The sequence below is a fragment of the Pelmatolapia mariae genome, linkage group LG15 (genome assembly GCF_036321145.2).
Source record: "Pelmatolapia mariae isolate MD_Pm_ZW linkage group LG15, Pm_UMD_F_2, whole genome shotgun sequence".
Lineage (NCBI taxonomy): Eukaryota > Metazoa > Chordata > Actinopteri > Cichliformes > Cichlidae > Pelmatolapia > Pelmatolapia mariae.
In genome coordinates, this window is record NC_086240.1 from 22179310 (window position 1) to 22193591 (window position 14282).

Sequence of the window (14282 nt, forward strand, 5' to 3'; positions counted from 1 at the left end):
AAAACAGACAAACTAGAGCCTACATAATAACCTCTAAGATAAACCTGGGAATGTAATAAGTAGCTGATTGAGGTGATATTGATTATTTGTGTTTCCAACCACCACCTCTTCTCTCCTTTTATAACGCATGCTTTTCCTCATCTCATATTTAATGTTTTGATCGCTTTGCAGCGGATTAATCACTCTCAGGAGGACTTGTATCCGCCACCAGGAGGCATGAGGCCAGATGAGCGAATGCAGCCACACTACCAGCACCGGGACCTGGACTACCCACACAGAGATCTCGAATACCAGAGAGGTCCACCTGGAGGTAAGAAGGAAAACCTGACTTCAGATCGGATCAGAGAGGATGACAGAAAAAGGACCGCAGCACCTGTTAGTGTGTTCACTACCAGATTATACAGCAGCTTAAAGGCTGTCAGCATCCAAATGTCCCTTAAAATTTGATTATCCTTCATGATTACATAAAAACATACAAATCATGATATTAAATTCAAGGACCAGAGCAAAGATAATTTGCAAAAGCATAGCAAATCAGATATGCTGTCATTTATATTCATCAGATGAAAACAAACAAAAAAAAAAAAATAACTAAGTTGTAAGTTATTTCACTTTAAATAACATAAAGGAAACATCTGATGTTTTGGACTGCAGATGCCCAGGAAAAAAACTCTGTAGTTTTACCATCACCAAGCCTCCATCTTTCTTCAGAAAGCTGATTAGTATTAAAGTATTGTGCCAACATTAGTGATAAAATTCCTTTCTAGGCTAAGAAGGGCCAGAGGTGTACTGGTTTTTCATGGAGTATTGAATGCAAGTTTAAAGGCTTAGAAACCACTGTGTGGTTGGTGTCCCTGGTCAAGCAGGTGACCATGTTTTTCTTTGTGTCTGCAGGTCTGGTAGGGCCCGACCACTGGGCTCCACAGCCGCAGGTGTCCTCCTCCCTGGAGTCATCAACATCAAGCCAGGAGCATCTCAACTTCTCCGCGTCCTCCTCTTCTTCGAACAAGACCCAAAACCAGAAGACCGGCCCGGGCAGATGGAAGACGCCCAACGCCCCTCACGCCGTGCCGCCGCATTCGGCACAGCCGCCATCTCGGTCTGACCTGCCCCCTCCTCCACCTCCACCTCCAGCAGCTTACCCCGAACCCTACGACCCACAGCCGGACCTACCGCTTCCGCCACCTCCAGCTGCTATCAACCCAGTAACGGCTCAGCAAGCTGCTGACCGCAAGAAGAGAGAGGAGCAGCAGCGCTGGTATGAGAAGGAGAAGGCTCGGCTTGAGGAAGAGAGGTGGGCTTGCCTTGTTTTGTTTATTGTGTTGTATCACGAGAAATGTGAGCAAAAAAAGCATCTTTGTTATTTGCTATTTACTATATCCGGCTTGCTATTTATTATTTCTGAGGGAAGATATAGACAAGCATTTATGCTTTAAAAATAAAATGCAAATAAAGTAATGTATGTAACTCTTCAACCTGTTGTTTAGTCTTTGCTGATACAGAGATCGCTACATCATCAGCATACGCTCTACTTCTTTACATTTGGAGTAAACTTACAGCTCACCTCTGCACCCTTCTGTCTAGTTACCAACAACGCATCAGTAGGTGGTTTTGTCTTAATGTGCCCTCGTTGTACAGAATCTTGAATGTGGAATACTTTGCAGAAAGATCTAAACTAAATATGATCTTAAAAGAGGAATGCATTAGTGTTTGTTTATATATAATAATGTATATTCTGCCTTTTAAGACCTTGGCCAAGTCCCCCTTTTAAATGGGACTTTCTCTGAAAGCAAAATGAGTATTAGTACAGGATGCCCATTTTTCAATTTAAAAAAAAAACAAGGTGATGTCATACTGCTACATTTATGCATCTGATTTTGAGTATTAATGACGATGATATTGATGCATTTCCAGGGAGAGGAAGAGGAGGGAGCAGGAGAGGAAGTTGGGTCAGATCCGGGCCAACCCTGTCATGCCCGTCCAGCCTCACAACGGAGGAGCCATGCCTCCTCCTCACCACCAGCCCCCTGTGGCCTCCATGGCTCCACCCCAGCCTTACCACCCCCCACAGCCTCAGCCTCCTCCACCCAGACCAGAGAAGCTGGCCAGTCTGCCGCGGTCTGCTGTACCTCCTCCTGCTAGTGCCTCCAACCCTGCTGGTAACAAGAAATTTATTAGTTACTTCTTGTTTAAACAAATAAACCAGTCTTGTCTCTGGAATAACTAGTATTCAACATGCCTGCAGGCATGGACACAGTGATCAGGGAGCTGCTTCCACAGCAGCAGCCGCGAACCATCGAGAGGCGAGACCTGCAGTACATCACCATCAGCAAGGAGGAGCTGACGTCCAGTGACAGTCTGTCTCCAGATCCTTGGAAGAGAGATGCCCGAGAGAAGGCCGAAAAACAGCAGCAGCTTCACATCGTGGATCTGCTGGATAAGGAAATCCAGGAGCTGCAGGTACTTTTGTTCACAACAGTGGGAGGAGTGATTTGAAATCAGAGATCATGTTTTAGAAGGAAGTAGCAGAATTAATGTGATCGACTTGACGTTATGAGGATATTATGGAAGAGTATGACCAAAAGTGCTATGCAAACTGTTATTTTATCTTCTTGCCTCAAGTAGGAAATATTTAATGGTAAAAACCAGTTAAGATCATTGAAAAGAAAGTAATTTGGTCAGATATTGTTAGAAATGGTTTACCAGATATTGATATCAGGTGGTAGGTGCAGGGTGTAAGTGTTGTATCGCACAAAAGTGTAAAAGATATGATTATTAGAGAGGTAATATATCTCACACTCTTTCCACTCCTGCATGGATGCGTGGATAGAGCAGGGTTTAACCAAATCCATAAAGCTGGATGTCTGTAAAAGCTACTGGCCGATGCCCCGTTCTGATTGTGCATCTGAAATCTTTGTGATGCCCATCCTACAGTATACTGTAACACCTTTCAGATTGACAAATGCTCCAAAGACTGATGAATACTGTACTGTTAGATATCAGAAACTGCGAGGTATACTTAGATGACCTTGTGGCTTATTCCGGTAAGACGACTTCGGTTTCTAAACATCATTTTGTTTTGCAGGCAAAGCCCGAGCGAACAGCGGAAGAAAACGACCGCCTCAGGAAATTGATGCTGGAGTGGCAGTTCCAGAAACGACTGCAGGAGTCCAAGCAGAGCGACGACGAGGAGGACGAGGAGGATGATGAAGACGTGGACACCGTGATGATCATGCAGAGGCTGGAGGCCGAGAAGAGAGCCAGGGTAAGAAATGGAAGGAAATGACTGAGGAGGAAAAATTAGTTCTTCATTTGAAGGAAGTAGGGAAGGTGCTTTTTTTTTTCTTAACAAAAAGAAAAGGAGGGAGTCGAAATCGTATCATGTGCAAAGGCTGCTTTGGCAGAAATCAAACTTTCTGACTTCTGTTTTTCAAGCGTTACTACCCATCAGCTCAGAGTTCAGGGCGAGTCGCAGGAAATCGGGCTGATGGGGGGAAAACAGAACCGCCTTTCAAATGCTAGAAGGGGAAATGGCTCCCACTATGAATGTCCCGCAATGTGCATCTGCAACATGCTTCTGTCATCGCTTTGCCATGCTGAGCTGCTTAAATCTGATTGGCTGGAGGGGTGGATGGGAGGGCAGGCGGCAGCAGCGTCGTAAAGCTGCTTTCACATCTCGTGGATGTGACTTTTATTTGAACAAACGCTGCACATGTGCAGTTTTCTCCAGGTTCCTATTGATCAGCTTTTTCCTACACGTGTGACACTGACGTGTTGCCCACAAACAATTTGTCCCTTTGAAATTTTTTAAATAAAATAACTTTCATTCTGTCCCTCATTGATTAAGATGCATAGTTAGAAGCTGGGTCAAAATAATTGCTGTCTATTTGTATAATAATTGCAGCCTTTTGATTGTTTAAGCACAGGTCTTGCACTACAATGGATATCAAATATCCAGTATATTTAAGGTGAAGATGATGCTGGGTGTTTGAATTCACCGAGTCATCCAGCACGAGCCTGAGTGTGTGTTGAAACCTCAGGAGGAAAGTGCTTTTCTAGGTTTCCTTTCAGACACATCAGTTGTGCATTCATCCGGGTAGTGTGTAGATCTGCTATGTGTTCCTCCCAGTAGCTCTGTAGTGAAGGTAACTGTTTTGTAGCTGACTTTTGCCAGACTTTGACTGGATATTTTAGGATGTGGAACGTGGGTGTCTTTAGTAGCTGTGGATGAATCTCAGAGTTTGGTTGACTGTGTGAATTATTTTATTTTTTTATGAGTTAATGTTTTTGGTTTGCTGTTTCCTTTTTCTTTGTTGAACTACTTTGTTCATCTTGAAGACTGGTTTACACTTGGTTTTAAAATCGGGGACTTTTGGCTGCTTAGGAAGGGAATTTAGGCTCATATACACCAGAAAAATATTTCAGACACTAATAGAAATGTGCAGGCGTTTCCAGCTGTTCACAGTGGTTGGTCAAAGTAATTTATAATGGGGGCACAGATAAAGTCCATCTTTTTTACTGTCTATGAGTACTGTTCCCAAGGGCTGATACTGAATTGGATAGAACGCAAAAGGTAAAACATTGGATAACGTGGTTAGAGGTTATTGTGACAGTGTTACTAACATAAAATAATCCATTTAAATGCTGTCCAGTCATCTAATATGCATCATGCAGTAAGGAGTTATTGCTGATTCTTTTAGGATAATTGTGCCTCTTTGTGGTTGTTTTGAGTGAGGTTTGTTTGACTTTTTTCCCCACGTGTGCATTAGTATGTATACTACCACAGGTATGTTCTGAAATGGGTCCCAGACCACCAGTAAGGTTTGATAGTGCTCCTCGGTGGTCATTTACACCTGTGTTAGATTGTTCATAATGTATTTTTAAGCTAAGTTTAAACAGGGTCTAGTTTATTTAGGTCTTCATGACTCAAAGTGGACATTTAGTCAGCTTGCAGTAAATGGATAATACCACAAAATTACAACTTTCTCTAAGAAGTAAAAACTTCTTGGACTATTTTACTTTACCGAAGCTTCAGTGATAAAGTCGAAGAGAAAAATATGGGACGATGAGCTCAACGTTAAAGATGTAGCTCTGTAGTTTTTAGATTTAAAAGCTTCTCATCAACAGAGTAATAAGACCAAACAATGTTTTCACTTTATTCTATGTCCTCCCCTGCTCTTCTCTTATCTCTGTTTTACTCTTCAGTTCCTCCCTCGATTTTCTAATCTAGTCTTATTTCCTCCACACCTTCCTTTTCAGTATTTGGGTATTTCCTCCTCCAACTATCTCCCCTCCCTCTCTCACTCTCTATTCTCTTCTTCTTCTTCCTCTTCAGCAGCAGACTGCTGTCCCAGCTATCTCTGTTCTAGACTTGGTATGTTCATCCTGTTAATGACGAGTATCTTCTCCCTGCCCTTACATCACTTCCTGTTTCCTGTCTGGGCTTCCCACCTGCCCGTGTCTCTCCCTACCCATCTGGGCTTGCTGTTGTCGTTTCATCGGGGGTCGTGGTGGTAGACGGGACTGGGCCATGATTAGCTAAAGAGCAGTTGGTCCTGGGATGCTTGATGTTGTTTGGCTGGGGAAGCTGTCCATCTCTTTGTCAACTCAAAACACCTGCTGGGGGACGGTGAACGAAGCTGCTGCTTAAATATTGGTGTTTGATAACTGCAAACCAAACCTGTCCATGCTTTCAGATTAGCAGAGCTGCGGTTGGTGTGATTCTTTTCAGCAGTGATGTTTTGAGTACATATTGAGGTGGCGCCTGCATGGCTGAATGCATCATGGGGGGCATCCGGGTCGAGACCAATGCATGACAGTCCTGCGAGCCCCCTGCGCTGCCTGCGAAGGGCCACATCATGTTGTCGTGGTGGTCATGAATCCATCTGTCTGTCTACCCATCCATCCATTTGTGTGTGACCTGCTGAGCCTCTTTGTCTTCTCTGTATTGGGTCTGTTCAACCAAGTTATTAGATTAGCTAATTCTTGCATTACTTGATTAAATGTACGTAAGAGATGGACTTGGCCACCCAGAGACTCAGATCCATTAGTTTGTAAAGTACAATTTTGAAGCCTTTAGGAGAGTCAAACTCCAGGCCTCGAGGGCCGGGGTCCTGCAGGTTTTAGATAGCACCCTGGGTCAACACACCTGAATCACATGATTAGTTCATTACCAGGCCTCTGGAGAACTTCAAGACATGTTGAGGAGGTAATTTAGCCATTTAAATCAGCTGTGATGAATCAAGGACACATCTAAAACCTGCAGGACACTGGCCCTTGAGGCCTGGAGTTCAACACCTGTGCTTTAGATCATAATTTTTGCTTAAAAACACTCCATGTCCAACTCATATTTGGACATGGAGTTAGAACTAATAAGCTAACAACATGAGTTTTTACTCTAAAACTAGATCCTAGTTTACAAAATAAGCACATTTTGTACTCATCAAGCGTTAAGACTAATGATTGAGACCACAAACTCATCAGGAAAGTGTTTAATTGGGTAAAAGATTGAAACAAAAGTAGGGTCAATTTCTTGTAGACTTCTATACAATTGTTTTTGCAGGAAAGGCCTCGCCCCCTACTGGCAATTATCAATATTGCAGGTTCCAGACATTTTTAGACACTACAGCTTCAGAACATCACTTTGTGGTTAAATGATTGATAGACAGATTTAGTTTTATTTAACCAGGGTCATAGCATTCATGACCGAGAATGATGTAGTTACCATATTTACCCTAATGCAATAGTGGCAAATATTAACAAATAACAAAAATAAAGAAGGAAGACCTCATTGCCTTCAAATCTGCTGGAAAACTTTTACAGTGTAAATACATTTTTTTTTTTGTCAAATTATTCTTTTTTTTTTTATGTAAATATATGGAAATATAAAGACAAAGAAAAGTGTAGCCAAAATAGTAATTGTAAGAAATTAAAAATATATAAAATTCACTCAATAAACAAATTGAAATGACTCAAGCAAAACAATATATCCTGCATAAGAATTAGAAAAGGAGAAAACAGGGAGCCTTATTGGAGCTTCTTTGTGGACAGATACCACCGCGAACGTTTGGTTGAACTGACCCTTTAACCACCATCCAGCCCTAGAATGGGTTTGTTTGTTTCGTTTGTCGCCATGCTGCACTTGGTTTATGTCGGGATGGTTTTCGGAATATTTCTGCTGCAGCCCATTAAGCTTGCAGTTACTTCAGGTACGCTTGATTTATTATTCCTCTCCTGCTCAGTGGGACATTTAATGATCTGTAAACGAAATCAAGTACACCTTAAGTAGCCAAAGGAAGGGGCTGTCTTTGCTTTTCGCTCTGCCCTTTTCCGGTTGTTGTTGCTGCTGCTGCTGTTGTCGTTGTCGCTGCATGTCGGTGTGTGCATGTTTAGCAGTGTGTGCGTGCGTGCGTGCGTGTCTGTTTCTTTCTGCCTGTGCTGTGTGTTGGCAGTGCACACAGCTCCTCCCCCCAGGAGCAGTCCTGTGAGACAAATACAGTTCTACTTCACATTTGTACACAAACATATTAGTGCAGTTGAACAAATCCAAAAGAAAATGTGCTCAGATTATGTTTCTGTGAATGACACATGTACTAATTTCTTTCCTCATTTGCATGCGTGCCTTGCGGCATGTTTCCCTGCGGGTGTGTGTGACCAGTTGCAGGACGAGGAGCGGCGGCGTAAGCAGCAGCTGGAGGAAATTCGTAAGCGGGAGGCAGAGGAGCGGGCGAAGCAGGAGGAGGAGAGGAGGTGGAGGGAGGAGGAGAGAGCCAAGCGAGAGGCCGAGGAGAAGGTCGGTGTGTCTGTCCTTGAAACCGCTGGAGTTCTGACCTGATTAAAATTAATGCTTTGTGCCTTTATTAAAGTATTACTGAGTCAGAGCTTCAGGTGTAGCACAGATTAGGTTTACACACACACACACACACACACACACACACACACACACACACACACACACACACACACACACACACACACACACACAGGGGTTGGACCGATATTTGAACAGTAATTAAATTATATCCAAATCTACAAAATTATGCAGCTTTCTCTTGTCTTAAAAAATATTTTTTTCCCTGTTAGGGTGCAACAGCCAGCTGCTATTACACAATAAAACCAAAGTATGTTATGCTAACAAGGAGCTATTAGCATGATAGGAGAAAGAAGGTCCTTAAAAATCCTCATTAAACATCAAAAATTCCCGTTAAGAACCAAAATATTGGCATTTGATAAGATTTAATGTAATTTTAATTCAGATTGTTGGTTTATACTTAAAGGTGCTAAACTTTTAGACATACTGGCAAACTGTTTCCCCTGTTACCAGATAACAGTGTTTACAGCACAGATGATGCAAAGGACAACATTTTTAGTCCTACTGAAAAAGGCTTTTAATTTGAAAGTGTTGCATGTCGTTTTCCTCTAGGTTGTTGATCTAAGCTAAAATGTGGACACTGTGTTTACAGTTCAGTTTGTTTGCATATTTAGCCTGCACTTTGGTAAAAAATAAACTACATTTTATATTCTTTGTACATTCACACCTTGATTTCAGAGAGATTTTAAACTATACCAACCCATCATATCGGTCTAACCCCTGAATGTGAAGCTGCTTTGGAAGAATTCAGACCCTTTTATCTGGTGTACGCTTAACTGTCTAATAAATGCAATTAAAGTTGCAGATAATAGGATTTATCAGTCCTACTATAAAGTTACACTATAGTTATTTATATATTAATCCTTTGTATCTAGCGTCAGTTTGGTGGGCCTTTAGCGAACTGTTTTCCTCTGTAAGCAAGAGATTTTTAGTTACTTAAGCTGTTGTGGGAAATAGAGAGCAGAGCGAGAAATGCAGCTGTCATTTTGCAACCCTCACCTGCCGCCACGAGCTCCGGGTAGTGATTGAAAGAATGAGATCGTGGATTCAAGCGGCGGACAAGGGCTTCCTCTCAATGGCGGTCAGGGTTAGCGAGAGTGTGAGGTGAGCACAGTCTCAGAGTACTAGTACTACGTGAACGTACAAGAAAAAAAAAAAAAAAAAAGCAATGAATGAATGACAAGATGGGACACTTAATGTGGGATTAATTGCCAAAAAAGCACCTTTGCTTCTTTTTAAACTAAATCTTCCCTGTAACAGTAAAATGTGCAGCAGATGAACGAGTCTGAAAACTTTCCAAAGCTTTTATTTTCATGCCTTTGTTGGCTTAGCCTTCAATGTCACTTAGTAACTTAGGTTAATATGAGAGATGAAATGTAATACATGTGCTGTATTTTTAAATGACCAGTGGTTTGGTGCAGCATTCACCCATCCACATGTGTCATGCGTGTTTAATCAAACATGTTCATTGTTTTTTATCTTTGTGTCGTGCCTGCTGATTTCACTGTGATACCATTAGCGTGGTCCATTTGTCCTGTGAGCTGCAAACCACCCATAAGACCACTGGTTGTTTAAAAATATCATGCATATTTATTCAGATTTTTACCGTTCAATTTCAACTTTAAGCATCCCAGAAATCTCAGGGATTTGATTAAATGTTAATTAGGAGAATATTTAGGTGTTTCTAAGATAAATAAACTGTTTTCAGGCTGTTATGATTGTTCTGATGTTTATTATGAAGTTGTCCAGTTGCATGTCCTCATCCTGTGCACCCCCCCACCCTATGTGATGCGTTGCTGTGTCATGTTACGTGCCTCCACCCACCTGAAGCATGGGACTCCCATCATGTTGTTGTTATCGTCAGTGTGCGTCAGGAAGTTTCAGTTATTTTGGGGAAGCAGTTTTGATTTATTTATTTTTTGTGAGGTTTTTATTTTTATTTTTTGTTGTCATTTCATCCAGCATTGCTTTGGAAACTATGTTTAGGGGAATGCCGCCCACCCTCCTCCAACTTTTCCCAAAAACCACATGCTTTATACCCACATCATGCACACACACACACGCACCGCAGAGGTCTGTCGGCCCACCTGCCTCATACCCGCCCTCAGCCATCCATACTGTACATATTCAGAAACCCAGCCACTCACTCATTCAAACCCCACACATCCACTAATCCCTCCCAGTTTCTTCAGATTCCCACTGGGCTGGCTGAACCCGGCCATAGCGGCTCGGATACACGCACAGCAGCGCATGGTCTCTCTAAAGACATGCACAATCACAACTACACTCAGCCCTCCCCTCCGCCTCCTCCCAGCAGGCCTTCAACACATGAAACGGACCAAAAAATGTGAAGATAATCTGATACAAGAAGCATCGAGATTGAGTGACCCCGGAGCGGCTGGTCGTGCTCCAAACCTCAAAATCTAAACACATTCACCAGTGAAGCTTCATCACAGGCCTCCCACCCCCTAGTGTAGATATTGGAGCTCAGCCACTGGAGACAGGGTGGGCTGGAAACTTAAAAACCTACCCACAAACCATAAAATACAAACCCGGGCCACACAGAAAACCGAGCACACATGGACACCCAGCACACATACACAAACAGAGTGATGAGGGAAGAGGAGACGGCGGTAAGCTGTATTCTTTTAGCGTTGTGTCAAGTTAGCGGATTTCATAGACCAGCCGGAGAAGATTTCCCAGGTTTGGTTGATGGACAGCATTAAAAAAACACAATATTAGATTTTCGCAGTGATGTGGAGCAACATATACATCAGGCATGACGTTCAGGACCGCCAAGCTGTATCAGTGTACATTCACAGACACAGGAAACCAGCAGAATTGAGACCAGCTCAGGGGCATGAAGTTGGTCCCTGATTTTATTTTATTTTTTTAATTTATTTATCTTTCTGAAACCTAATAAGATGATTTTTTTTGAAAAAATAAAAGAAAAGCTGGCTTTGTGAAATAGCTGTAGGAAGAGAAAGCAGATGTGGTTATGTTCCTAAAACTGAGAGCATATTAATCATAACATTTTAAAGATGAAGTTAATCGTTCCCTTTTGGATGGATTGTTGACATCAGTACTGAAAAAGTAGCTTATTAGTTAATTAATACTTTTTTTTTTTTTTTTAAATTTGAGTTACCCAGCTTCTCAAATGTGTAGGTTTGCAATTGCCTCTGAGGAAACGCTTTCTCACATTTGAATAACTGAAATTATGTATCATTTCATTAACTTTACAAGTTATTTCAATCAAGTTAAATAGATTTTAAATGAATAATAAACACATGAATCATTCATGTAAGCAGTAATCAGATGCTTCTTTCCAGAGCGGCCGCGTCTGGACTGTTTACACAGCTTGCAAGCATTTTTTTTTTTTTTTACATACCTCACATTATCCTGTTTATGCTTGAAGGGAAATTGTACTTGATTAATAATTACACCTCCCATTTGCAGCCTAGAAAGTTTACATGTAAATAACTTGGAGAGCTGCTTATTCTGATTTATAAATTATATAAAACTTTTTAAATCCCAGAGGACGCACTGAAGTGTGAGGCAGTACCTTTATCCAACTGAGCTCTGCCCCCACTTCTTAATATCAGTTTAGCTCATACTTCCACTTTTGAGCCACTTCTTTTTTTCTATTGATTTTCCAGTTCTCTCGTCCCGTGGATGATCTTAAATCATGGATGCTTCATTTTTGTTCTCGGATTCAGAATTGTTACACCTCAAACATGTCGTCAGTATTTCTGAGTCATTCGTTAAGATGCAGGTGGAACGCCTTATGAAACGATGCCCCTGACCTGATCTGCTGGTACGGTTTAGTTTTGGCGCACTTTGCAGTTCTTACATGCGGGTGTAGTTCAGGTTCAGTTGGAGTTTGGGTGGGAGTCTCATCAGACTGGTGGAGCGATGTTTGTGCAGAAGCAGAGTAGGGCAGCTTGTTGAGTAGTTTCCCACGTAGTTGATTAGTGTCAGGTGTGAGCCATTGAGAGCGGAGCTTACTAACAGGTTGTCCCTCCCCTAGAGGAGACAGGAGGAGGAGTACTACACTCGCCTGGAGGCCGAGCGGCGCCGGCAGCACGAGGAGGCGGAGAGAAAGCTGCTGACGCCTGACGAGCCGGCCGGTCTGTATCGGCCCCCGCTTCCACGGGATTACCAACCCCCCGCCCCCCAAAACCCTACTAACACCCCCCCACCCCCACCACAGAGAAACACCTCCTACCTCAAAACCCAGGTCACCTCCCCCGACACGCTCTACACCGCCAAGTTTGTCACCTACACGGGCGATGACGAAGACGAGGAGGACGCCACCAAAGCAGGGAGTGGCGGCGGCGGCCAATCAGGTCAGGTGAAGCTGTCGGCGACCCGGAAGTCGTACGGCGACCTCCCGGCCACCGCCTCGCCTAATCACAGCAAGCCTCAGCCGCCGCCCACTGCGCGCAAGCCCCGCCCTCTTTCTGACGGCATCTTCCTGTCTGGCTCGTTCCATCCGCCAGTCAACAACTCCAACAGTACAGCCCCCCCCCTTCCTGCCAAACCGAGCTCCATGCCCCCAGGAGGCTATAAAGGTAGAACAGGAGAGAGGAGAGAGGAGTCAGGCTCGCCACAGCGCCCTCTAAAGCGCCCGTCCCTCCCTCTCACTCACTCATCTTCATTTTCTACCCACTCCTTTATGGTTTAGTGCTACTTTCTTCTTGGTTTATCTTGTTTTTCAGTAGAGAGGTGTCGTGCCTTTTCACTTCCACCGTCTACTTTTTTCCTCTTTTACATGTTTGTCCAAATTTATTTGTTTTTTCCTTTTTTTTGTCGTCGATTCATCACTGTGTTCGTTTTTATATGTGGAAATTTGCCCCCCCCCCCCCTCTCTCTCTTCCTCCTCAAGCAAATCAGGTTCTGTTTGTTTCATATTTTTCATTGTAGGGTTATTTGAACACCTCTTGTCCCCCAGTAATTTTTTTTCCCCCTGCCCTCCGTCCTCATCTTCCTCCAATCACCCTCCCCTCCCCCTTCGATCAGCACTAGTGAGCAGAAAAAAGCAATCGATAATCACGCCACCACTTTTTGCTGCAGATTGAGACCCATCAGAGCCAATCATAGTACTGTTGGTGTTGTCGCTCGCCGCCTCCTTTGTGTCTGGTTGGTTGCTGCTTGGGAATTTGGGTTGGGGGGGCGGGGGTAAAGGCCAGCCGTCAGTCTGCCTGCCTGCCTGCCCGTCCTCCCCACCCCCGCCCCCCCTGTCCTGCCCCGTGGCTCTGCTTAGCGGTGTTGGCTTTAAAGGGAAGGAGACACACCATTGGCTTCTCACACCCATCAATCACTCGACTGAGCAGAATCATTTCATAAACATGCAAAAACTGCACACAGCAGCAGTGTGTTGAGTGAAGGAGCTCCTCTTTGTCTGTGTCTGTTTAAATGGCTCATTTTCCTTCTCTATAGCTCAGTCTACTCAGACCACACTGACATCTCCTGGCAGTTATTCCACGGAGCGTCATAAATTCTAGAGGTCGTGATCAGGCTGCCGCTTTTTTAATCGAGAGGTTAAAATAGTCTTTAACGCAGTCCAAATGTGGATTCATCCATGTCAAATATTATTTCAAGATAGGCATCTCTTCTTCATTGTTTGAAAGAGATCGAGCTGCAGCCAGCTGGCTGCTGTTTGGAAGTTTTGTGTTCCCACAAAAATTTCACCCAGAATTTTATTTATTCCGTATCCCTTTGATAGAGCTCGTATGAAAGATAAACGCAGGGCTGGAAATGTGAAACCTGCTGAGCCTTAACCACGCATTCTTTCTAATGACCAGCAGGCGGCAAGTAAGCAAGCCTGAGAAGATGACCTCGCTAAGCAATTCCCTAATGACTTTATGGTCAGTTATTAGATTTACTTAATAAAAGATGATTGTTTTATAAATGATGATCCAGTTTAGAGTAGAAGAGAAAAAACAAAGCAAGGTAAGATTTAGGGAGAGCTTCTCTGCTCCTGATGAACAGGAACCCATGAGGTTTTCCATCCTCTTTTAGTTTAAAAGAACAAAAAAGACCCCAAAATAATAAAAAAAAATTTCTGTAGTATTGGTATCACAGAGTCATCAGTTTTTAGCATCTTCTGTTAGTATTTTTCCTTTTTCATAAAGTAAGGTACCCAAAAATCTAGTAAGTACCTAAACTAGGCATTGTGTTGGCCTGAAGAAAAGTCAGATGACTCTGTGATGAGTAGACATAACGAGCCCCCATCGGGACTTTGTGATGCTGTAAATTTGAGCAGTTTGAACATCCATAGACAAACAGAGCTTTGACTGCAGCACAGTCTGAGTTTCAGCAGCACCTGAGGTCCAGGAGAAGGCCGCCTGCACCTTTAACACGAAACCACCTCCATCACCACTGCTGCTGCTTATTAAAGATCAAAACACAT

General features: G+C 43.2%; 1 protein-coding gene across 16 annotated transcripts in view; it reads left to right on the top strand.

Annotated features, from left to right (window-relative positions):
* Nucleotides 1–14282, top strand: part of afdna (afadin, adherens junction formation factor a) — a 118222-nt gene that overhangs the window by 98319 nt on the left and 5621 nt on the right. For 6 of the 16 annotated variants that reach the window (XM_063494952.1, XM_063494953.1, XM_065471985.1 and 3 more), the window contains 7 exons: nucleotides 172–310; nucleotides 895–1294; nucleotides 1915–2159; nucleotides 2246–2460; nucleotides 3086–3265; nucleotides 7658–7792; nucleotides 11898–11997. In XM_063494952.1, coding sequence (XP_063351022.1) covers nucleotides 172–310; nucleotides 895–1294; nucleotides 1915–2159; nucleotides 2246–2460; nucleotides 3086–3265; nucleotides 7658–7792; nucleotides 11898–11997 — 1414 coding nt within the window. Of the gene's footprint in view, nucleotides 1–171; nucleotides 311–894; nucleotides 1295–1914; nucleotides 2160–2245; nucleotides 2461–3085; nucleotides 3266–5335; nucleotides 5375–7657; nucleotides 7793–11897; nucleotides 12442–14282 lie in introns of all 16 variants that reach the window. The other 10 variants (XM_063494944.1, XM_063494946.1, XM_063494948.1 and 7 more) reach the window with 4 other exon arrangements.